The sequence below is a fragment of the Lacerta agilis genome, chromosome 1 (assembly GCF_009819535.1).
Source record: "Lacerta agilis isolate rLacAgi1 chromosome 1, rLacAgi1.pri, whole genome shotgun sequence".
In the NCBI taxonomy this organism is placed as follows: Eukaryota; Metazoa; Chordata; class Lepidosauria; order Squamata; family Lacertidae; genus Lacerta; species Lacerta agilis.
Genome location: NC_046312.1, coordinates 42,331,250 through 42,357,353, shown reverse-complemented (window position 1 = coordinate 42,357,353; position 26,104 = coordinate 42,331,250). Strand labels below are relative to the sequence as shown.

General features: G+C 42.4%; 1 protein-coding gene across 1 annotated transcript; it reads left to right on the top strand.

Annotated features, from left to right (window-relative positions):
• Nucleotides 1-24,263, top strand: EHD4 (EH domain containing 4). Its single transcript, XM_033145809.1, has 6 exons — nucleotides 1-256; nucleotides 10,658-10,834; nucleotides 16,751-16,848; nucleotides 18,128-18,540; nucleotides 21,601-21,765; nucleotides 23,604-24,263. The coding sequence occupies exons 1-6, from the start codon at nucleotides 24-26 to the stop codon at nucleotides 24,138-24,140; spliced, it is 1,623 nt and encodes a 540-aa protein (XP_033001700.1). The 5' UTR covers nucleotides 1-23; the 3' UTR covers nucleotides 24,141-24,263.
• The last annotated feature ends 1,841 nt before the right edge of the window (nucleotides 24,264-26,104 follow it).

The following is a 26,104-nucleotide window of genomic DNA, read 5'->3' as shown; positions in this document are numbered from 1 at the left end:
TGCTGCTGCGAGAGGTGGCCGAGATGTTCAGCTGGCTGAAGCAAGGCGGGCGCCACCGGCCCGGGGAAGGCGAGGACGTGGTGGAGACGGTGACGGGCGGCCTGAAGGAGCTTTACGCGAAGAAGCTGTTGCCGCTGGAGGAGCACTACCACTTCCACGAGTTCCACTCGCCCGCGCTGGAGCCCGCCGACTTCGACAACAAGCCCATGGTGCTCCTCGTGGGCCAGTACAGCACCGGCAAGACCACTTTCATCCGGTAGGTCCAGCGCGCGCGCGCTCGCCCGCCGCCTGGGGAAAACGCCTCCCGGCCTCGCCAGGCGGCGAAGGGCGCGTCACCTCAGGCGCGCACGTCTCCCTTCTGGCCCATCTCTCCCTCTGTGAAGCCCCAGGCGCCTCCTGTTGTTTCTTCTTCTCCTTCTTCTCCTCGTTGTTGTTATTAATCTAAAAGTGATATATATATATGTGTGTGTACATGGAGGTCTTCTTACAAGGTCCGCCACATCTTTCAGCTGCTCAGTGTCTCCTTGACCTGCTTTTGGAAGTGCAGGAGGGGTGAGGCAGCCCTCTTGTCATTTCTGAACAATTATCTAAAATATGACTAGCTTCCAGGTAATTGCCCCACAGTCATTTGAATAAGTGACACCTGCCAAAGTTTGTTACTTTGTCGTTTATATTTATAGCCTCTCTTTCCTCCAAAGAGTTTAAAGGTGGCCTTCGCCATCTGACCTCACAACAACCCTGTAAAGTAGGTTGTGGTGAAAGGAAGTGACTAGCCCAAGGAAACTTGAGAGGATTTCGTGGCCAAGTGGGAATTTAAACCTGGGCCTAGTTGAATTGCCTATTAATTCCAAAAAGGATTAGCAAGTTTGGGTTGTAGGGTGTGTGTTTTTTGTTCCTTTGCTCAGTGCTGGATTTATGTATAAGGGGGGGGGGGGGGCAAAAAAAATTAAAGGGAAAAGAAACTGGATGTACATTTCCAAAATATAAGATAAAAAAACAATTACTTTGATAAAATACATATTTTGTTATGTGCAAATGGCTTTAGATACCTATTAGGTCCATAAATTACCATATAACATATTCAACACAAAAAAGTGACATTTTGCTGTTTTCAGGACAGCTGGACATATAAAGGGCCCCATTACCTTCAGTAGCTTAGGGCCTCATCAAACCTAAATCCTTTGCTGTGTGGTCCACTTGATTACTGTTATCCATCCCTGTCATAAAAGCGGGGAGAAATAAAGTAATCACCCTGCGAATGGTGCTTGTATTTATATTGCCACATTTTGGAAGTATTTGGATACATTTTTATTTTATAGTGGTATTTTTAATCACTTCAGTGGTTGCTGAGCTCCTTTGGAAGGAAGGCCAGGATAAAAATTCAGAAAACAAGAATAACATCCTTGAATCAGTCACGATTTGGAAGGAATGGGGTCCTAAACCCCAATGTATGTTTGCTATTATTTAACTATGATAGCAAATACTCGAACTGGCCATAGGATGTGGAGGTTGTTGAATTTCAAAAGAAGGGTCTGTAGTAGCAAATGGTGATGGGTTCTCTTGTTTTTCCCAGCCAGCCTAATGGGGCACATAGGTGAACTTGAGAGGCATTCCGCTCTTGTCATTACTGCCTTGTTGTGAATGTGTTGACGAATGTATCTGTGTGGATATGCCTCCCTTTTTGGGCAGTGTGTTGAACTAGGACGGGGGTCTGCAACCTGCGGCTCCGGAGCCGCATGCGGCTCTTTTGCACCTTTGCCGCGGCTCCGGGCAGGGCCGGTGCGTTTAGCGCCGAAATGTAGGGGGTGCTGCGCCACGCTGCTGGCCCGCCTGCGCCCACCCACTTCTCTACCTTGCTGGCGGCTGTGCTGCTCATGCGTGCCTCGTTTCGTGCCAGCGCAGGGGCAGCAGCAGACCGCAGCAGCTTCCCTCCTTGGCGCCTGTCCCGGCGCTTGTGTTTGGCTGCTGCTGGTGGAGCTGCTGGCGGCGGGCGAGGGGGAAGCCCTCTTTTTAAAAAGTGGAAGGGCCCGGCTCCAGGACACGTGGCAGTCTGGGAAGGAAAAAGAAGCCCGGCTGTTCAGCTAAGGGCGGCCCAACGGGATGAAATGGGCGCGGGAAAAAGCTCAGGGGACGACCAGTCCCGGGCTCTGTTTCGGGGGCGCGCAGGAGACTTCCCTTAAGCAGCGTGGCGAAAGGGGCCCGAGCATGGGCGTACCGACGGGGGGGGGGGGGCAGGAGGGGGCAGTGGCCCCCCAGAAGCCCCCTGCCCCCTAGAAGCGGGAGTTCCATGGACTGAAAGAAGGGTTTTATCCATTCTGAAGGAATGTTTTCCTGCGCCTGCAGGGGAGACGTGATCAGCCCCCTGCTTCAGCCCCTCTCAGCTGCCTTGCCCAGCCCCTCTGCTGGCCAATAGTGATTGGGGCAGTGTGCATGCTGTGTGCTTTTGCATAAGTTTGCTAAACCTTTAGGGTTGCATTTGTGCTGTTCATGGGGCGGAAGTATTCTGGGGGGTTGGATTTCCCCTTCTAGATTTGCCCCTGCAGCGTCAGGTGTTCGGACGGTTCCTTTAATACAGTGCTTGTTGTTTGGCTGGGGGGGCGTTTCGTGATATTTTGACATTTTGCCTTCATTACCTGCTCTTCATTACCTGTCTAAATTGTGCTATGAGCTTCTGGGTGTTTATATTTTTGTGGGCCGCAATGGTTTTGCGGCTCCCACTTTTTTTCTCTCTTCAGAAACGGGTCCAAGTGGCTCTTTTTGTCTTAAAGGTTGCAGACCCCTGAACTAGGATAAGCTTCAGTGTTCTGTCTGTTCTATTGTTAGGGTCTTGCTGGGTAACTACCATATTCTATCTGTCTGAGTGAACAGCACAGGCCAACCCACTAATATTTTTAATGCTTTGTAATCCAAGTATAATTCATCTTTCCAAATAACCTGTAAGATAATGTTCCCATTCTACAGACTAAGAGTTCAGGTTGAGGTTACATGGCAGGGGTCAGCAACCTTTTTCAGCTGTGGGCCGGTCCACCGTCCCTCAAGACTATGTGGTAGCCGGACTATATTTTGATGGGAAAAAATGAACGAATTCCTATGCCCCACAAATAACCCAGAGATGCATTTTAAATAAAAGCACACATTCTACTCATGTAAAAACACGCTGATTCCCGGACCGTCTGTGGGCTGGATTTAGAATGCAATTGGGCCAGATCCAGCCCCTAGGCCTTAGGTTGCCTACCCCGGTATATTGGCTGTACTACCGGTAGCTCTTATTGCTAAACAGTGGCAGTACTTAATCCAATACATCCTGTGCCTTAACAAACACTTAATCCAATCTGTGCCTCCTCACAAATTGGGCACCTTTCTTTGCCATCTATTATGTATTGTGGTGTGTCCCCCCCACCCCCCAGTATTTCGCTTAACTGGATCTCTACCTTGATTCAGTTTGCATAGCAGGGCTGTACATTTCTTTTTGTCATGACACGTAGGGATTCTTGAACCAAACTAGTCATACTTCACAGATGCTTGCATACCAAATATTCCTTAACAGCTGATGCTGTGTAATCTCTAATTTTCCTAGATATTAACCCTGTTAGTGCCCTCCCTTGCTGTGGTGAATATTCACTGCACACATTCCCTCTTTTTTAGTCCCGCATAGCTCATTGGTTAGCACACATGTGAGGACGCTTTTTCAGTCCATGTTCATGGAAACTAGTCTACTGCACAAAAGTAAAATTCAGATTCATTTTCTCTTCCAGCTTTGCTTCTGGCCCTGCCCACCAACATCTTACAAACTCTGGTAAGGTTGCACAGAAGGGATTGTGCCCCATTGGCTGAAAAAGAGCCCCAATGTGGTGTAGTGGTTAAGAGTGGTAGACTCGTAATCTAGGGAACCGGGTTCGTGTCTCCACTCCTCCACATGCAGCTGCTGGGTGACCTTGGGCTAGTCACACTTCTTTGAAGTCTCTCAGCCCCACTCACCTCACAGAGTGTTTGTTGTAGGGGAGGAAGGGAAAGGAGAATATTAGCCGATTTGAGACTCCTTCGGGTAGTGAAAAGCAGGATATCAAATCCAAACTCTTCTTCTTCAATGTGTGTACAAAACAATGCAAGATATATTGTCATAGTTCAAGGACATATTCCAGCCAGGTAAATACACTCAAAAAGGGTGTGAAATAGGGTCAGTGAGCGAGAATCTCAGAGGCTTGGGAAAGAGACCTGGAAGGCCACATTTGGTCCCCATGCTTGAGGCTTCTCGTCCCTTGGTTGGTAAATCAGAGTGTACCCCTTTCAGAATTTTACCTTTCTGACATCTCATTGTCCAGTTATCCTGAGCTTTAATATTTACCTTCACAAAGTCAGTGTTACACCCTTTAGGTAAATATCCCAGGAAGTTTTTTTTTTTTAAAAAAAATAGGCCTTCAACTTGCAAAAAAAAAAAAAAAATCCACTTGCAAATGTCTTCCAGAGGAGAAGATGTGTTGGTATTTTGTCTTGTGACAATAGCACATTCATTACTAACAAATGACGTGGGCTTTAGTCATGCCATAATAAATTAGTTAGGCTTTAAGGTACCACAAAACTCTTCAATTTTGCTTTCAACACCTAAGGGCAATTAGATGTAAAGATGTTGAAGGAAAGTGAGGTGGTAAAGAAGAACAATGACCTTGAGGTTGTAGGTGCTGTTGTGATGGATACAATAAGGAATGCCTACTGCTGTGCAGAAGGGTGTACAATATTGATGACTGAAATTATGCAACACAGGATTTTTTAAAAGTGTCCTTTAAACCACATCTTTGAAGTACTTTACATACCAAAGCTGTACAGTACACTTGCAGTAACAGCTTTCCTGACTTCAGACGACAAAGATGATTCTGCCATTGTGCTTTTCTGCTATAGCTGTGTTTTCTTCCTCAGTGTTTGCCTAGACAGCTTCGAAACGAATATCAAATTTTAATTCAAAACCCTAATAACTAGGTTATTTCACAGACAAAACTTGAAATTCATGTAGAACAAATAATTTTATTTCTGGGAAATTCCTTTCCTTCCTTTTTACTTTTCCTTGTACAGGAAAAACACAACTGAACAATTTGTATATGTTACACATTACATTGTATATACATTATACTATACATTACTTAGTTGCATTCTTCTTTTCATTTGTCAACACACTGCTCAGACTTGTAACTTGTCTGAAATGTTCACTTTAAATTATTGCAAAGGTAACTGTAGACATTAATCGAATAAGATTTTGACCAATTACTTCTAATAGCAATTTGCTTGTAAGACATTTTTGAATTATATAGAATTCCAATTTGCCTTACTAGTTTGCAAACAAATAGACATGTCTTTCATAAAGTATTTTCTTTTTAACAGATATTCACATCAAACAAAAGTGCAATGTAATTTTTATTTATTGTAAAGCTATACAAGTAACAGCTGTTTAGCTATCTAGTACCACAGGAGATATGTGAATATCTGGGAAATCTAGACACTCCGCTCTATTCTCTTCTGAAAATGCTTTTTGGGTATTTTGAACATTCTTATTTGTTCACTTTTTCATGGTCAACTCAGGGGAATGATACACAGAGCATGTAGCATCTGTTGTTTCTGAAAATGACTTAGATGGTTTGTATGTAGGTGAGGCATTGAACAACCAGTCAGCCTCCCCCCCCCCAAAAGCATTGTTCAGAAGCAGCAAACTCTTTAATGGCCAATTAGAAGCCTGGAGAAACAAAATCGTTCTAACCTGGCACCTGAAGGTCGTTGGGTTATGCACCAGGTAACTGAGATTAAGAATCTGATATGCCACCACCAAAAATACTATATCCCTTGTAGTTGCTCACCTCTTCTCTCCTCACTCCCTGATTGCTTAATTTGTGAACCAGACAGTACATGCGTGGGTTGGTTGTGGCTATGCTTCTACTAGAAGGCATAATCGCATAAATATTTGCCAGTTTGTTGCATGCACTTTCCAGTTTATGGTATATCTCCTCCATGATTTCATGTATGTAAAATGTTATTATTATTATTATTATTATTAAATCTTTATTACGGTCCAGAGACCCAACAATTCGTTATAAAACAGTACACAGTTTCGACAACCCGCCTTCAGGTTATATAAGCATTATGTACAGATTTAGGAATAGAGATCATTGGTTCTTGCCACCACCAATAGAAACTTCGCCACTGCTAATGTTCTATCATTTATCCGGTCTTCCAGTAGGAACCTGACATAGTAAGCCTCTGATTTTCCCGGGAAAGGTCTTAACAGGGGTAATATCAGTTCAGCCCTGGCTTGCTCGAGTAAAATGTGGAGAAATGAGTATGAAACGGTTTTCTCTCTTAGACCTTTTTAGTTGATTGTGAGGCAGAACAGAGAATGCACACATTTTGATGTACTTCTGTTGAGATTTCATGCACTCTTTAACCTCCTCGCTTTCTATTCCTCCTTACTGGTTTCAAATATCATGTGTTTTATTTCAAACAGGATTTCTACTCTTCAGCAAATCTAGTACCACAGGATTTGCTTTTTTTTTTTTTGCTAGTAAGTCAAAAATAGTTTTTAGCCTGGTAATTCAGGGTGGAGTGCTCACAAGAGAGGAAAGAAATTGGCCCTGTTGCTCTGCACCGCCCATCAGAACAATTTATGGATTCAACTCACCTCATCCTAGAAGCCCAGCAGTGCAAGTGAAGCATTTCCATATTGCTGAAGCAAGTAAGCTTCAGACTGGTTGTTTTCAAATATTTTCCCTTCAGGATAACCTTTCCATAGTGAGCTGCAGAACCTCTGCCTGCCTGTTGGTATGTCATGGAACCTCTGTGCATTAGAAATGTTTTCATTGTGCAGCTTTTAGTTATGAATAGGAAGATGACTGGTTGGCAACCTCTCTAGAGTGTAATTGATATGAGCAATATTTCTTATAGCTTAAATGAGTTAGCCCAAACAATAATTTAACAATTAGAATAAACCAAAGTACAAATGAAGTTAACCTCAAACCCTTTTATTACATTAAGTTGTTTGTAACCAGCCATAAGAAGTTCATTTCAGTCTATTGGCTCTCTTGCCTATATTGACCACATTCAAACAAGCTTATGACACAAAATATGATAGCTTGAATCAGCTCTTCCTCTGCTTCCTGGTGTCTTTTAAGCTGTCTTTCTTTTTTATTCCTACAGTTCTGTCTTCAGTTTCTCCTTCCCCTCCTAACTGTCACCAAGTAAACCCCATCCCCACATCTTTCCCCCACCCCCCTTCCCTCCCTTCCTCTTTTACAGCAGTCTATGTGCCTCCTTTCACTTGCCCTTTTATGACTTCCTAAGAGTAGGCTTTTCATGGTTGACTTAGGTGGAGCACTGGTTGGGCTTAACTGGGCCTCATCATTGTCCTGTGTGAACTAACATTCCACCTGGGACACACCATACCCTCTGCTGCCACTGAACAAGTGCAGGAAGGCTTGTCTGGCATTACAGATTCTTCCCACTGTGGATTCCCTGATGAACTTACCCCAACATTCCCCGGAGTGGAGTTGGAAAAGGACTTCTGTGATTACCACAGCAGGGACTCAAGGATAACTCTTAACACTGCTCTAGTTTGAAGCTCAAATTGAACTGGGCTTCAGGAAAAATTGACTCCATTGAGCTGAAAGAGGATTGGGGTGGGAATGAAATGCAAGCAGAATACAAACAATCAATCTTCAAATATCCTCAGGATGTCTGTTGTGTGAACTACTCTACGTTTTTTCAGACTATCTTAAAATAGCCTTCCTGTATATCACTCTATGCCTTTGAACTTTTGCTCCCCCGATACCTACTGGCCACATAAATCCTTGCTTTTCCTGTGTTAATAATATAACATAACAGAGTGGAGTGGGAAAAATTCACTTTTGTCTTTTATTGTACTCTGCTTCTATGGGTTTTTTTTTTTTTAGCAATTTGCAAGTTGAGAAGGAAGATGGTAATGTGTGTGTGTGTGTGTGTGTGTGTGCATGTGTCTACTTGTTAAGGCACTAGGTTCGCAAACCTCTGATGTGGAGCAATTTAGTTCATGTTAGTAACAGTGCAGTCCTGTGCATATTTACTTGGAAGTAAGTCCTGCTGAGTTAAATGCTATTAAATGTGTTTAGGATTGCAGCCTGAAATGCTGTATCAGAGTACAGGTCTATCTTGTCTAGCATTCTGTCTCCAGCATTGTTTAGCCATATACCTTGGGAAATACACAGGTGGCAGAACTGTTCACACATTACAAGCGAAGGATCAACAGTTTCGAGTCGATGTTTTTGTTCGGTATCACTTGGTTTATCCTAAACCTTTTAGTAATATAATTACTATATTACTAATTAATATAATTAGTAATTTGACTAATGTCCTTCATGCCATGTGGTGGTTAATTAATCCCATAAAGTACTTACATGAGGTGTAATGAAGGAAGTGTTTCATATTCTGTGTCCATTCCAAATATATCATTCCTAACCATGTACATATTGCGCTCTCTCTCTATATATATATATTAAAGGAAAAAAGACCTGCCTTGCTCAGTCTTCTTCCACAGGGAAGATTATTTATTTATTATTATTATTATTAATTATTTATTATATCCCACCTTTCTTCCAAGGACCTCAAAATGGTTCTCCCTCCTGCCCCATATTATTCTCACAGCAAACCTGTGAGGTAGGCTAAGAGACAGTGACTGACTCAAGGTCACCCCGTGATGTTCATTGCTGAGTGAGGATTTGAACCCTGGTCTCCCAGGCCCTACCTAGCCTGACATATTGTAGGACAGAACACTGAGCACTACACAACACAGGCTCCAACCCCTAAATCGTTTTAGTTTCCTTTTTCTGTACCATGTCTCTTAGAAATTGGTTGACCAGAACTCTTCACAGTGTTTTAAATATGGCTGCACTATGGTGCTCCATGATACTTGAAATTAAATATACACTCCCTTTCCCAATATTTGAATTTGGCTTGTTGCTATGGCACCCAGAGCTGATGTCTTAGTGAATTGCCTATTAGCACAGATAGCATGTGAAACTGGTTGCAGTATGGTTGCCTAAATGTAGCAGGGAGGGTGGGCTGCCTTTTAAAAACAAGAACAAAGTTAATAGAGCACAATTACAAGGAGCTGAAGCTTTTCTTTTATTGACAGTGTGCAACAGAAATATAGAATTTCTGTCCTACAACAATAAATCTTCTATCCTGCCTTTATGTCCCCCCTGTGTACAGCAGGAAATGGATAACCCAATAAAATGTTGCTAGGTAATTGTTTATGGATGTGGGTAGTGAAAAAATAATTGTCACATGGTTTATTTGAGAGCAGATTGGAAATAATGCTGCTTGGCGTGCCAGCTATAATTGAATTCATCTAGCTTTTATTGTGGCTATCAAGGTCTGTTAATTTTTCATTTATGTTACTAAAATAATTGAATTATATCATTCAGGGAAACACTGAACAAACATAGTGATTTTTACATGTTTTCTCTATAGGGCTGGCAACCTAGGCAACTGACTAGTTCCATACTGCTATTTGTCTTCCTATTAGTTGGCCATGATCAAATGCTCCATAAGGCAAAAATGCTACTAAGCGGGTAACAGCCGAGCTTTAAACATTTCACTATAGTTTCACTTCTTAGCAAAGGCAGGAGTAAGAGTGGTTTGTCCTCTAACTCTGCAGCACTGAAGAGCAAACATAGCTGAATAGGAAATAAATATCTCCGCTTCTTTTTTTAAAAAAGTTTGTTATTACATATTGCATAATTTAAGATTAGAAAAGACCATAGGAGATTAAAAGTTGGCCTGGTAATCAGGTGAACAGGAAGAAGGGTATATTGATTGACTTGCATGGAGGTTAAAAAATCAGTTTTGTCTGCTGGTGTTTGAAGATTTGATCCGCAACCTGCTTGGCACAATTGCCTGATTCTGCTGTTTCAGGATAAAATCCGAGAGAAGAACTTGCTCAGTAAATTGCTTACATTTACATAAATATTACATAGCATTTATATGAGATAGAAGAATATCATTGAGTTGAATCCAATTTAGTTATTGTGCGGGTGGAACAACTTTGGGATAAAAGGAAAAACAAACTTTTACTTGAGCAGATGAACTTCCCCCGCTGTCTCCAGCCTCCAAATGTCACTCCAAATCTTCTCCAGAGGGTTGTGGGTGCCCCCAGAGCAGATGGGGTGTGTGCACGGCATGTGAGGGTAGGAAAGGAAGTTCTATTGCACGATTGTAAGTTTCATTCACACAATGAATGAATAGTTCATAATAGTAATAGTTAATTAACTTGTTTCTGTAATCAGCCTAACTTTCAAACCTGATTGATTAAAGGGTTGTTGGCTCTTTTGTTCTTATACATAACAATTCTTTTACAAAAATTTGATCAAGCAGTTAACTAACCAAATCTTTCGTCTAGCTGTAGGGCCCAACCTTTTTTCCCTTCTGTATTTTATTTGCAAATAATAGTGAACTTACAAGCCTGCAACAGACAGAAGTGGAAATATAGTGGGTGACTCAGTGATGGTGACGGTTGTAGAAATCCCCATTCGGGGAGAGTTGGCTACTGATCTCCCTACTTACTGTTAGAAGGGTTGCCCTTCATGTTTTGTGTCTCAGTTTGTTGATTGTTTCAATTTCGGTATTCTTATTTCCCATTCCACAGGTATCTGTTGGAAGAGGATTTTCCAGGAATGAGGATTGGTCCAGAACCAACTACAGATTCCTTCATTGCTGTCATGCATGGAGACACTGAAGGGAGTGTTCCTGGGAATGCTCTTGTAGTAGACCCTAAAAAGCCATTTCGCAAACTCAGCCGTTTTGGAAATGCATTCTTGAATAGGTAAGTAATGGTGGGTGGGAGAACAATTCTTGATGCTGTGTGCAGACTTGTTTTGATCTTGGGGTTGAATTGCACTCAATGAATACTCCCAAGATGGAGTGCTGCGGTACTGTAGGCATTAATTGTATAGGTTGCTTGTTGGCTACAGCTATGAAGCTTTCTCCTCCCTCCTCCCTCAAAGTATTGAATTCAATGTTTTTTAAAAAGAAGAATATCCAGACATTACAAATTATTGGGCATGATCTTAAATCCCTCTTCCATTGATCAGATTGTCCCTGCTGTTTTCTATCTTGGGAGTAGAATATGTCTACATTCCTTAGTTTTGATTAAAATAATGGCAGGCGTGTGTCAATGGTGGAGATGCGGCTGGATATTGTATATTTATTCCTTCACCATTTTTCTTTTCATTTGTCTCCTCCCCCCACCCCCACGGGAAATGTAGAAAAATAAGTGCTCAAAATAGTTGTGTGTTTTTTAAAGAAAAACTTCTTTCTGTTAGACTAAATTACATTATTAGAATTGCTATGATGCACATCTAATATTAATGATTTTAAAGCAAAAGCTCACAAAATGAATGTCCTTGTAGAGCAGGGGTGGAGAACTGGATTCATATGACAGCCTGGGTCCTTAATTCCTTCCTGCCCGCCTATGGACCAACTTTGACTGGTGGGTGGGAACAGCATATGATGTCATGGGTGGGGCAGGCAGACATAAAAGGCTTCACAAGGCCAGATTGGGACCCATCTCAGATCTGATTAGGCCTGCTGGCTGGGGGTTCTCCAGCACTGCCTTAGAGCACTGAGTAAAGACCAACACAAGGTTTGGGTACATGCTGAAATTAATGTGTGGGTTTTTCAGAAAACAATGAGACTTCTAAGTGTAAATATCTAGCCCCATGTAGTACTTTCAAGTAATAATAATAATAATAATTTATTATTTATACCCCGCCCATCTGGCCGGGTCTCCCCAGCCACTCTGGGCGGCCTCCAACAAATACCAAAATACAATACAGAGTCACAAATTAAAAACTTCCCTAAACAGGGCTGCCTTTAGGTATTTTCTGAATGTCAGGTAGTTGTTTATTCCCTTGACTTCTGACGGGAGGGCATTCCACAGGGCGGGCGCCACTACCGAGAAGGCCCTCTGCCTGGTTCCCTGTAGCTTTGCTTCTCGCGGTGAGGGAACTGCCAGAAGGCCCTCGGTGCTGGATCTCAGTGTCCGGGCTGAATGATGGGGGTGGAGACGCTCCTTCAGGTATACAGGACCGAGGCCGTTTAGGGCTTTAAAGGTCAACACCAACACTTTGAATTGTGCTCGGAAACGTACTGGGAGCCAATGCAGATCTCTCAGGACCGGTGTTATGTGGTCCCGGTGGCCACTCCCAGTCACCAGTCTAGCTGCCGCATTCTGGATTAATTGCAGTTTCCGGGTCACCTTCAAAGGTAGCCCCACGTAGAGCGCATTGCAGTAGTCCAAGCGGGAGATAACCAGAGCATGCACCACTCTGGCAAGACAGTCTGCGGGCAGGTAGGGTCTCAGCCTGCGTACCAGATGGAGCTGGTAGACAGCCGCCCTGGACACAGAATTAACCTGCGCTTCCATGGACAGCTGTGAGTCCAAAATGACTCCCAGACTGCGCACCTGGTCCTTCAGGGGCACAGTTACCCCATTCAGGACCAGGGAGTCCCCCACACCCGCCCGCCTCCTGTCCCCCAAAAACAGTACTTCTGGTTTGTCAGGATTCAACCACAATCTGTTAGCCGCCATCCATCCTCCAACAGCCTCCAGGCACTCACACAGGACCTTCACCGCCTTCACTGGTTCTGATTTGAAAGAGAGGTAGAGCTGGGTGTCATCTGCATATTGATGAACACCCAACCCAAATCCCCTGATGATCTCTCCCAGCGGCTTCATATAGATATTAAAAAGCATGGGGGAGAGGACAGAACCCTGAGGCACCCCACAAGTGAGAGCCCAGGGATATGAACACTCATCCCCCACCACCACTTTCTGAACACGGCCCAGGAGGAAAGAGCGGAACCACTGTATAACAGTGCCCCCAGCTCCCAACCCCTCTAGCCGGTCCAGAAGGATGTTATGGTCGATGGTGTCAAAGGCCGCTGAGAGATCCAGCAGAACCAGGAAACAGTACAATATTTATGGGGGACCAAATGCAAACTATATTAGTGCTTGGGTTTCTTTAATGGGCACTCCTCTGATGTAACTGGAGCAAGACTGCTCCACATTATATCTGTACCGCATTAGTAGTTGTCATTCTGTTGTTACTCTGCTGTATTCGCAGTACCCTTTGTAGGTTCTGAATGCACCCATTTAAGTGGTTGAAACAGCTTCTGAGTAGTGATTTCTGGAAGAGTTTGGAAGACCTTCAAGGATGATGACTCAAAATTTTCCAAATAGTAAATGAAAACCATTGAAAAATGAATAAATGAGCCAAGAAGAATATTATTTGGGGGTGGGAGCCGTAAACTACTTCTCTCTTGGCTGTGGGTGAGCCTCACACTATGGAAAGGGCAGCGAAAATATTAGGCCAACTCCATAGCAATGACTCAGGCTTCGCATGGTTTGTAGGTATTTGCTTTCTAGCCTGCCAAATTCCTGAGCTGCTCCAGATAAGACACCCTGGAAGTTTGAATGTCCAAATACATAAATGTAAGCTCTCTATCTCACTTTACTGCCAAAAACTCTTACACCATTAATCTGCTAAATGTTGGCTGCTTTCTGCGGGCATTGGTGTTTTGACTGATAAGCTACATTTTTAGTACCATGTTACTCTGTTTTGCCCGTAGTCATCAGCAGGTACAGCATGTCAATGGGTTCATAATGTTCTTCAGGTTTCTGCACCACCCAGTGATCAAGGAGAGCCCTAACGGGGTTCATTGGTCACCATTGTGTGTGTGTGTTTCTGGCACCATAAGTAAGATACTGAGAGAGCTTTATGATGATGTATTACTGTGAGGCAGATGCTTTCCATTCCTCCCTCACTCTTGACATTGAAACAGAGTTAGAGCTACAAGCAAAGCAAAGCAACACTGCTAAGTTTTGTTAGCTTCGCTTCCTCCCCCCCAGGCCCACGCCATCGCACCCCCACCCACCATATGTGGAACCAGTTTCTAAGCTCTGGTTCTGCTTTTGTGGCGTGAGCAAAGGGAAAGGGAAGAAAAGGGTGGGGTGCATCCTGTTCTCCAAGTGTACTCACACCCCTCTTCGGCTTTGGTTGTTTTCAGTCATTCTCTGTGGGGTTTCTTCCTCTCTTCCAATGCACATAGAAACAAACTACTGTACCTTGCCTAGCTCTTTCTAACCAGATAGATGTTGTTAAACATATTGTTACACAGGGCTGCTTCTCATTGCAAAAGGTTTGTAGAATGCTAATTTTAGTAAGTCTATACAGTGGACCCTCGGGTTGCGAACGTGATCCGTGCGGGAGGCACGTTCGCAATCCGCAGCGTCCGTAATCTGCAGTGCCACGTCTTCACACACGCGTGACGCGATTCGACACTTCTGCGCATGCGCAAAGCGCAATATAGCGCTTCTGCGCATGCACGAGCGCCGAAACATGGAAGTAACCCGTTCCGGTACTTCCGGGTTCGGCACATCCGTAACCCAAAAACGCGTAACCCGCAGCGATCGCAACCCGAGGTATGACTGTATTAAAAACTTCAGACACCTTGCATTTATACTGCTGTATAATGTCTTTCCCACTTTTTACTTTTTTGCTGCCCTTACCCTTTTCCCTATAAATAGCTTAGCTGTATTGCACAGTGCTATCTCCTTATATCACTGCAGTTCTTGTTTTTCTTGTAAAACTTGCTCCTACTTCTTCATTGCTCGGCTTCCGGAAATTTTTTAACATTGTGTCATTGTTTAGCTGGAATAAAAGAGCTCAGTCTTCTCCTAATACTCGCTTCTTTAGCTTCCAGTAATACTCAGCTAAAGTCAAAAGGATTTTGCAGAAAATACGATAGCGCAGGAGGAGGAAAATCACATTCTCTAGAATACGTTGTAAAACATTTTTTTTCCAGTTCAATCTTAAATCTGGTTTTAAAGCTCTTTTTTTAAAAAAAAAATCTGCAGCCCAAACCATACAAAAAAACATCAGTGATTGCATCGAACTTTAGATGCAGTGAGAGTTGCATGCTAACAGAGGAGGGTGAGAGATTTTTGCCATGTCTTCCTCCCCCTGCAGCCTAGGGCATGCCGCAAAAATTGTTCTTAAGGGTCAGCCAATCGCCCAGAACAGATTTGCGGGGTGAGTATCATTGAGAGCTGCAAGGAGGAGAAGGATTTGCAAAAACTGCCACCTCTTCTCTTCTCTTCTCTTCTCTTCTCTTCTCTTCTGTTAGCAAATATCTCTGTTTGAGCAACAGCACAAGGACAACCAATAGGATTGCACCCTAGGAATTATTTTTTAAAATTGGGAAAGCAGTGTTAAAAGTGGATGAAAGTAAACAGCATACGTTACTCCACCTGGTATGTTTTGCTTGCTGTGTTTTCTTAACTTGTGCACCAGTGTGAAAAGACTCTCTTAACTAGGATATGGGTTAGAATTTGTCAATAGCCATGTGTATATAGTTTTATAGTTTTTGATCACTTTTTTCCCTTTCAAGAATGAGGAAGAAATCTTACTCTTGCTTCTCCTTCATTAATTGCTGTGGCTGGTATGTGAGAAATTGGGGTTCAGATGCCCACTCCATCATGAACTGATCTGTCAATTCCCCCCCCCCTTTCCCTTAGCCCATCTCATATTTATTGTAACATTAATTCAGCACATCCAAGTCACAACTGTAACCAGTGACTATTCTCTATGCGGTATGGCTCTTCCTAAAACTATATAAGTTTTGTTTTTGTACAAGGATGCTTTGATAGGAAATCCTTGACAACTGATCATTTGCACTGACATTACATGATCACAGAGAAGAGAATGTCTATAATACAGCAAGGCTTTTCTTCTTTTTGTATGGCAGGAAGGTAGTATAGCATAACACTCCCTGCATTTCCCAATGTATGCATGGTAGAGCATTTCCATGTGAGGGGGGATCTCAGTATATTCGCTCTTGGAATTTTACTTTTAGAAATATGGCAACCCTACATGAAAGAGCCCTTTCTCACATGTATGGCTGAAGGGGAGGTGCTAGTCCACATGACTCCACAACCCCATCTTGCATTCCTTTAACTTTCAAAGTGGTTTCTGTCTCTGCATATGTCTATAAATGTATATAACTTGTTGTTGTTGTTGTTGTTTAGCCGTGTCCGACTCTTCGTGACCCCATGGACCAGAGCATGCCAGGCACTTCTGTCTTCCACTGCTTCCCGCAATTTGGTCAGGCTCATGTTGGTAGCTTTGAGAACACTGTCCAACCATATCGTCCTCTGTTGTCCCCTTCTCCTTGTGCCCTCCATCTTTCCCAACATCAGGGTCTTTTTCAGGGAGTCTTCTCTTCTCATGAAGTGGCCAAAGTATTGGAGCCTCAGCTTCAGGATCTGTCCTTCCAGTGAGCACTCAGGGCTGATTTCCTTAGGAATGGATAGGTTTCATCTTCTTGTAGTCCATGGGACTCTCGAGAGTCTCATCCAGCACCATAATTCAAAAGCATCAGTTCTTTGGCAGTCAATCTTCTTTATGGTCCAGCTCTCACTTCCATACATCACTACAGGGAAAACCATAGCTTTAACTATATGGACCTTTGTCAGCAAGGTGATGTCTCTGCTTTTTAAGATGCTGTCTGGGTTTGTCATTGCTTTTCTCCCAAGAAACCTGGTCTAACAGAAATGTTATCTGATATACTTAGGGGGTCCCTCGTTTGTTGTTCAGATACAGAAAAGGGTTTTCTTGCTTTTCCTAGAGGTCTGAAAACTAATATTAAAATAACTGGGCCCTTTTGTTTTTCTCTGTAGGTTCATGTGTGCTCAGTTGCCCAATCAGGTTCTGAAGAGCATTAGCATCATAGACAGCCCCGGCATTCTTTCAGGAGAGAAACAGCGAATACGCAGAGGTGAGCTTGTTACTTTGTTTTATCTATAGTAAAATGTATGTCCCACCCTTTCCCCGTCCCAGAGTGCTTACAACAAACAAAAAAACATCAGGTTCTTAATTAAATAAGTAGTGCAGAAAAATAATTGCAGGGACTAGTGACCTGTTTTGCTGTACAGGCTAATCCATCTAATCTCTTGAGTGCTTGCTTTATCAGCTTGGTGACAGCATGGTCCAGTAACATTCCTGGAAGTCTCTGGTGCCTTGTTTTAAACTAATGTCTGATGAATGGATAGGCACCAGGTTTTATTAAATCCATGTTTTGCATTCTGTTGTGCATGGGTTGGTATTGCTTTCTATAAGGTGAAAATTCACAGCCCTCATCTTTATACAGCTAGAGTTCATTTTTTCAGAGAGACAACAGAATATATTCTTGTAGCAGAATAAAGGTCTGTCTCAATGCTTGACCTCCCAGTTGTCATATTTCCTCCTCATGGAGGCTTATTCAATAATCCAGTTCACATGTCACATTAAACCACAGTTCAAAACAAGCTGTGGTTTAATGTGCAGTGCTACTGTTCCCCAACTCCTACAGCTGCTGGGAATCAAGCCAGACTCTGGCTTGTTGTGATGTCTGAATGTGAGCTCATGGTTCATTTCTCTCATCCTGACCCAACAAACCAGGCTCATGTTTTATTCTATTTTGGAGAAGCACAAGATAAAACTTGAAATTTCTGTTCCCCTTGCATTTTTGTCCAGTGCACACACACAGAGAGAGGGGGGGGGGGCTCATTTTGCTTTCCAAAATGAAAATGTTTATTTTAAAGACCACCCAGCTGATTTCCTTGAGCACTTACATAGTTATCTTCTTCCTACCATTTCCTCTTCTTGGCTGATATCTGATTTGCCAGTGATATCATATAACCTTTCCATCTGTCAGGAAATCTAATCTAGGGCTCTCTCTCTCTCTCTCTCTCTCTCTCTCTGTGTGTGTGTGTGTGTGTGTGTTTGTGTGTGTGTGTTTTAGAAGGTCTGTTTCTTAATTAACTTAAAAACAGTGACTACTTTGGAAGTGATCCAGCCAAAATTAATGACAGTTTTAAAAAAAAAATCAATACAAGAACTAGGTGCATGATTAAATATTACTTTGAAATTCTGTAATAACCGATGACAGAATTTCTGCCAGATAAAAGTTCTACATTTTGTGATTTAAAATACCCTTTGCATCATCAAAGGTAGCATGAACCTAAGCAATGTCAGATTTTATACCCTCCTCTCTCTTTCTCCCCTTTCTCTTTCAGGCTATGACTTCTGTCAGGTTCTGCAGTGGTTTGCTGAGCGTGTTGATCGTATCATCCTCTTATTTGATGCCCACAAACTTGATATTTCTGACGAGTTCTCAGAAGCAATCAAAGCGTTCCGGGGCCAGGATGACAAGATCCGGGTTGTGTTGAATAAGGCTGACCAAGTAGACACCCAGCAGTTAATGAGAGTCTATGGAGCACTCATGTGGTCTTTGGGGAAAGTGATTAACACTCCAGAGGTGTTGCGTGTCTACATTGGCTCTTTTTGGTCTCAGCCCCTGCAAAACTCAGAGAACCGAAAGCTGTTTGAGGTGGAAACACAAGATCTGTTCCAGGACATCCAGAACCTACCACAAAAGGCAACAGTGAGAAAACTGAATGACCTTATCAAGAGATCACGACTTGCAAAGGTAAAATTGTGGGATAAAGCTGGGCTTTCCTTGAGCACTTCTTGGTGAAGTGCCTTTTTTGTTATCTTTCGTTCTCTGCTTTCTGTGCAGCAGTGGACATTCTCTGTAAAGTGAGTTGAGCTGAGAGTATTAAATCAAGGTGATTATTGTTTTATTTTCAGGGGAGGAAAGGAAACTTTCCAGACCAATGGGGACCTGTGGTCTTTAACTTGTTCATAAATGACTTGGAGTTAGGGATGGACAGAAAAGGATTTTTCAGGTTGGGATTCAAAAAGGGATTGCAGGGAACTCCAAAAGATCTCTCCAAATTGGGTGAATGAACATTAAAATGGCAAATGCCATTTCATTGTAAGCAGCTTTAAAGTTATGCACATTGGGGCAAAAAATCCTAACCATATGTGGAGTCGGAACTGGTAGTGGTTTAGCAGGAAAGTCATCTTGGAAATTTTAGTGGACACCCAGTGAAACTTCTGACCTAGTGTGCAACAGCTGTGAAAGGAAAGGACAGTTTCTCAACCCATCCACCTTCCTTCAATCACCATCAGCCCCTCAAAAGCTCATTCAGAGAGTCTGGGGGCCTCCTGAACAATCTGGGATGGGATGAATAGAATAGAATAGAATTTTATTTACGGCCATAGGCCCATACAAGTAAAAAAAACACATAGATAACAACTTGTGCAAGTGGGAACAACAGCCGCTAAAACACCACAGTAACAATAAAATAGAATGCCATACTAAGCCTTAGCTAGCTTGTAGTGCTCCTTGGCGTCGCTTTTGGGTAAGGACAGCGACCAGGAACCTTGCCACTTTCAGGGTCGTATGAGTATCCTTATCCTGCAAGATTTGGGCGAGGTGGAATTCTGGTGGGGTGCCCTCTAGTTTCTGTATGTTTGATCCCAACAAATTTGCCCGTGGTACGTTGAACAAGGGGCAAGCGAACATAATGTGCTGGAGAGACTCCAGTGTCTCCTTATCACATTCGCACATGGCGGAGGCTTGGCCCTTTGAGAATCTATGTCTCAGGACGTTGGAGGGAAAAACGTTGAACCTCGCTTTGGTGAAGGCCAGTCTATGGACAACAGTCGAAAGGGAGGAGAGGTATGATGGAACGCAGTAAGTTAAGGTGATACCAATGTTCTGGGGCGAACAAACACCTCCCCCCAGCATATAATTTCGCTGTAGATCGATGTCATCCAGTCTTTGGCGGATCAATCTTTGAGCAGTAATTTGATCTAATTTTAGGGAATCTGAAGGAGAGATTCCATAACTCAGGAGTTTGGCATGAATTCTACTAGTCCAAAGGCTAGAGAATTCATCTCGCCATAAGCATTGGACAAGGTAGTGGCTTGGTAATCTATGCCACAATGTTAACCAATAATTGAAGACTTGCTTCCACAGGCAAGTTTCTAAGGATGCAATCTTCAATTCTAGTCGAATGGCTGCATTGCTTACGCACAGGGGGAGCATTAGGAGCCGACGTAGGAATTGATTTTGCAGCGTCTCAAGAGGGGCAAGATCTGTCATCGCAGCCCAAAGCGGGACAGCATAAGCAGGAACGGCGACCACTTTTGCCTTGAACACCTTTAGGGCCGAGGGAACATGCAAAGCTCCATCCGAAAAAAAGAATCGGAGGAGCGCGTATGACAGGGTTTTGGCCTTGTTAATCTGGGATGGGATGGTGGTGAAGGCATGGGAAACATTCCTTTTATAAACATCCTTATCTTAGGATCAAAGTCCAGTTTTGGACAATGCTCCCCACCCTACCCAGTCTCGTGGGGCTTGAGGGAGTGTTGTAGCTGACTGCAAGGGTGCATGGATAAGAGGTGAAACTTTGCTTCCTTGAACTTCCTTAGCTTAACATAGAATCTAAGCCAAACAGTTAATTGTCTAAGCGGCAGACTTGAGTTGAAAAGGAAGTTTGAAAAGACTTTAAATGGATTCCAATCAATAAAGCGGTTCTTTTAGAGCACCACAATCTTTCTTTTTTTGTGTGGGTGTTTGTTTTCTTTTAGAGAAAAGCAAAAGCATTATGTAGGTTCTCATTCTGATGTTGCCTTCCCCTCCTAAGCATACTCTTGAAATTCCTATCATGTTAGAATAATTGAGTAAGTCAGTTGTCAGCTCCCTATCAACTTCAGGGTCTTATCAGCCGCTCTGGCATTCCTTGTGTGCAGTGTGATAGGTCATATTTAAATGCTTTGAAGGCTGAAAACCTCATAGACAGGAACTGCCCTGCTTTCCTCATGGCATCTCTTTGTGGTTGTCTTTAAATACAGAGGCAGCAAATATATAACACACACTTCTATTTTGGTTACATTCAATGCATATCATTGGCCTTGCTCACATGCCACTTTAAACCAAAGTTAAGTAAGCTATGGCCTGGCTGAGCAATACAGCTGAACATGGGCAAACAAACCATAAGCAGAAAGCTAAGAACAAACCTTGGTTACAGCTTGTGGTTTGTTTGGAGAAAGACAAATCACAAGCCCAGCTTTGGGTGTAACACTAAACCTGACCATGGCTTGTTTCCTGGCAGTCTAGCAGCAGCAGGGGAAGAGTGAAAGGCGCATGGCTTTAGCCCCATGCACAGCTAAGTTTAACTATGGTTTTAAACTGACATTTTAACTGATAGATTTGTATTGGGGGGGTGTCGACCACATAGGTTAAATTCATAAAAGTTTATGAGCAAATAATATGCTTTCCCTTAAGGAGGCCCCATCTTTCTTTAACATAGTCATTATCTGCTATCTCAGCCACCTGTATTTGCACTAAGTTGTAAAGCGACATCTCAGTAGTCTTCCTGGCTGCCACTTTTTTCTCTATTTCTTCAAGAGACAGAATGTTATAATCCCTTTTTTTCTTCTTTTGGAGATTGGGAGCAGTTTTTGCAAAGCTAAATTGAGTGTGTCAGTTATATGGGATGTTTAGTATTTGTGTATTTTGTACAATGCAACAAACATTAAACTGATGTCTCTTGAGTGTTTTTCTTGTTCACATCTGTTGTGAGGCAGGAGGCATGAAAATCAGTGCTAACTTGAATCCCCTGCTGTTCTATTTTAGGTACATGCTTATATCATTAGTCACCTGAAGAAGGAAATGCCTTCAGTATTTGGAAAAGAAAATAAGAAGAAAGAACTGATCAACAACCTACCTGAGATTTATATTCAGTTGCAGCAACAATACCAGATCTCACCAGGGGACTTCCCTGAAGTCAAGAAAATGCAGGTATAAATACCTCAACAGATTGATAGTTTGTTTACCTCTAATTATTTCAATCATAGCTCTATCATAAAAACTCTACCAAAAAAAACCACAGCTTTATCTATTGTGTAAGGAAATCAGACACTTAATTTGTTTATTTAGTACATTTATTTCCTGCCTTTCAAGGTGCCATGCATCCCCCACTCCTTTTTTTTAATCCTCACAGATAATAGGTAACCTCGTAGTTGAATCTGGCTCAAAATTAGGACCATGTAGAAGGCACGTCAGTGGGATTACTAATAAAGCATTGCTCAAAAATGGCTGTTGTTTCAGGTTTCATAAGCCTGGACTATACATGAGCCAAGCTACACATGATGCTGAGTTGCATATAGTTTTTTGCCTTGAAGTGGGATTTTTTACATTACAAATTGATTCTGGGGTGGTGGTGTCTTTATATGAAACAGAAGTTCTGTGCAGAGGGAAGAGGGGAAAGGCTTTAAAAGCTCCCCTCTCCAGTGGCCCCCCCCCCCCCCGGATCTCAAGAGGTAGTGGTGGAAATCAAAACCCTGTAGCTGCAGATACCAGTATCCCCTCCCTGGGGGACTTTGGGGGGGGGAGAGCTACTGAAAGGGTAAGGGGTCAAAAGCCCCATTCCCCATACTGGTCTTCTACTTGATATTGTAGCCTCTGCAGTTGCATTTGATGGTATTGAAGCTTATGGCAGAACTTCCAAGTTTGGTATTGAAAGGTATGTAGTTTATGAGAATGTCACCAGAAAGTTAGTCATATCTCTGTTTCTCTTCAAGTTGCTCAATACCCTTCTGAAACAGAGAAAAGCTAAGACAATTGAGAAATGAGTTGCTAACTGAAACTGTCACTCCATGAACAAACACAAAAGGTGTATCTTTAAGAATATCATCCAGTAATTAAGGCTGACTACACAGCCATTGTTGTGGCTGTATTGTGGTAAGCTGAATTTTTTGCAGGCTGTCCCAGAGTGGCAAGATTCTCTCTGGATTCACATGCAGGCACCTCTTCAGATCATAATTTGGCCACAAACTGTGAATTTCACCAGATGATTCCACTGTTCCAGAACTGCCTGGAACATCAATGTAGGGTGATTTTGCAAGAACATGCAAGAACAGCCCAGTCCAGACCCTAAGGGAGCCTCTTTTGTAAAGTAAATAGATAAGTAGGGGTGCAATATAAGAACAGCCCTGCTGGATGAGACCAAAGGTCCATCTAGCCCCAATTTCCTGTGCTCACAGTGATCAAGCAACTGCATATGGGAAGCCTACAAGGAAGGAATGAGTATAATAGCACTATCTGCTTATGATCCCCAGGACAATATTTAGAAGCATATTGTATTGGTTGTGGGAGTAGTCCATGGATGGCCATCATGGCTAGTAGCCATTGATAACCTTAGCCTTTGTGAATTTATCTAGTCCCCTTTTAAAGCTTCCCAGGTTTGTTGCCATCTCCACATCTTGCACAAGCGAATTCCATAGTTTAACTGTGCACTTTGTGAAGAAGTATTATATCTGTGTCTTTGCTGGTACAAGGTAAATGTTTGTAAATACTCGGTCTTACTGTCAACACTCGGTTGTTTCTCTTCAAGTACCTTGGCTTCCTTCTATCTAAAGCATTTCACAGAACTATATATTTGTGTTGTTTTTCTATGGTGCAGCCTGGGTAAATATAAACATGTACACAGCTTCCTAAACTATTCATATTGAAGGCTTCTTTCATGCAACATTCATTCTGCAGTCATCCTTATTCAAGCTTGGCAGGTGCCAAGAATTTTATCAAGGAATTTTTGAACAGTGTTCTTACTTGCAATCCTTTCTTTTTCCATTTCACAGGAGCAGTTGGAGAAATACGACTTCACCAAATTCCATTCTCTGAAGCCAAAGCTGATTGAAGCTGTAGATAATATGCTGGCAAACAAAGTTGCCTACCTCATGACTCTGGTGAGCCAGGAAGAGCGTAACACGCCTGCACAGAAGGTTCAAGGTGGGGCATTTGATGGCACCACAGTAGGACCATTTGACCAGGGCTATGGGGAAGGTGCCAAGGAAGGAGCCGGCGAGGAGGAGTGGATTGTTGCCAAAGATAAACCTATATATGATGAAATCTTTTACACTCTCTCACCAGTCAATGGTAGAGTCTCTGGGGCCAATGCAAAGAAGGAAATGTTGACCTCCAAACTGCCCAACAGTGTCCTGGGGAAAATCTGGAAGCTTGCTGACTGTGATAACGATGGCATGTTGGATGAGGAGGAATTTGCATTAGCAAAGCATCTTATCAAGATAAAACTGGAGGGATATGAACTCCCCAGTAGCTTGCCTGTCCATCTGGTACCTCCATCGCATAGAAAACCTTTGCGTGGGGCACAATGATAAACACATTCTAAAAATGCTAAAAGTTCAGTACCTGTTACAGTTAAAGATTGTATAACACACTTGAAGGTAGGGTTCTTGTCAAGCATTTTAGAGCCACTTCAACATTGAATCTGTCCTATACGGATACCACTTGCACACGAAAAAGCACAGAAGCTATCATGTACCTCATGAACTGGGGAGCGATGCTTAGTGGCAGTTTTCTCATATGTGCATTTGTGCAACATTTATATCTTGTAAAATAAACACGTGTATAATCATGGCATGTGTCATGACAGGCTCCACATGCTTTCTGGCATTTGAAGTGGCCCTCAGTTAGATGCTACATTCCATGCACATTACAGGAACTAGCAACATAACACAGGGATGAACCTATGTTAATCGATTTGAAGGCCCCTCAGTAAAAGGACAGCAGGGGGAGTGTTTCTTACAAGTGCCTTTGAAAATTACCTTCTGGTTTTTGTGGGTAAGGTTTTTGACATTTTTTTCCACTGTGTTTACAATCAAAATACTAAACTGGGATTGAGCAGAAGTAAAAATATTTGCAGCTATATACTAAACAATACTTTTATTCTTCAAAAGGAAATCTAACATTTTACACTTCCAGGAGGCAGGAATTTGTTCACTAATGATACTTGAAAAGAAAATCCACCTTCTGCAATTCCATTTAGAGATTGTAAGAATGCGCTTCAGTTCAGTTTTTTTGTTATAGCCAAAAATTAAAAGCCTGCCTTGGACTAGACTTCTTTACAAATTCATATTTGTTTGGGGAAGGAGAAAAGGGGAACGTATTCATAGAAAGAGCTTTCATAAGAATATGTAATTGTATTTAGAAAATCAACAAATTACTATATTTGAAAGTTATATATATTTAAATTGACATTTTTAAAATCTTACAGCTCTTTAGCTACTGTAGAGGTTATCACTGTTGTCTCTGTATAAGTAGAATATATATGAAGAGCCCTGCTGGATCAGGCCAAGGGTCCAACAGTGGAACCCACTGTTAGGACATGAAGGCAATAGTCTCCACATTGTTTACCTTCACGTCTGCTAGTTGGAGGTGTGCTATTCCTAAACATGGAGATTCTTTTTTAGCATCATGCGTACTAGATAGAACTAGTCTCTATTTATCTTAGGCATTTTTCAAGCTATCAAATACAAAGGCCTTTGCCACTTCTTGTGGAAGTGAATTCCATAAGTTATTTTTTGTTGTAATACTGTGAAGTCCCTGGGAGTTGTTTGGTTTTTTAAAAAAGAAAAAAAAATAATGTGCATTATATACAAATATTGACACCTCTGTTCACTGCAATGATGATTTGCAAAAGTCCATTTGGAGGGCTTAATCCCAAAGTACGACTTTGCTGAAAACACACCTACATACATGACAGAGCTACTTTGCAGAATATATATATGCTTGTGTCAATAGAAGGTGAGGTGACTTAAATTTGTTGATTATAGTTTGCACAGGTTAAAGTAGTTTGATCTACTAATTCTAAGGCTTTATTTTTAACATCCACAGGAAACCTTCCTGTATATTCTAACCTACAAAGCGTTATTTTCACTTCTTTAATTTATGGACTGCCGCTAGATTATGACTGCCTTGTGGCATGAAACCTGTACAGTGAATGCATCAAGGGTGGGCTACAGCAGTCTAGCCAAAAGGCCTGTAGGTGTCCTTTCATGAAAGACAGAGCATATGAGTCAGTTTCTCCTGTTGCATCAGCAAAGTACTATTCATTGACTTAATCACTTATGCTATCACCTGTGGACTCAGTCTGAGCAACAAATGATGTCACTCAGAAATCTCCACGCTTCATATGAAACTGCCTTATACACATTACTGGTCCGTCTGTCTTAGTATTATCTACTGTTATCTATTCTGGCACTCCGGGGTCTCGGGCAGGGTGTTTTCTAGTAACTTAAGATATTTCTAAATTGAGTTGTCAGGGATTAAACTTTCGGCC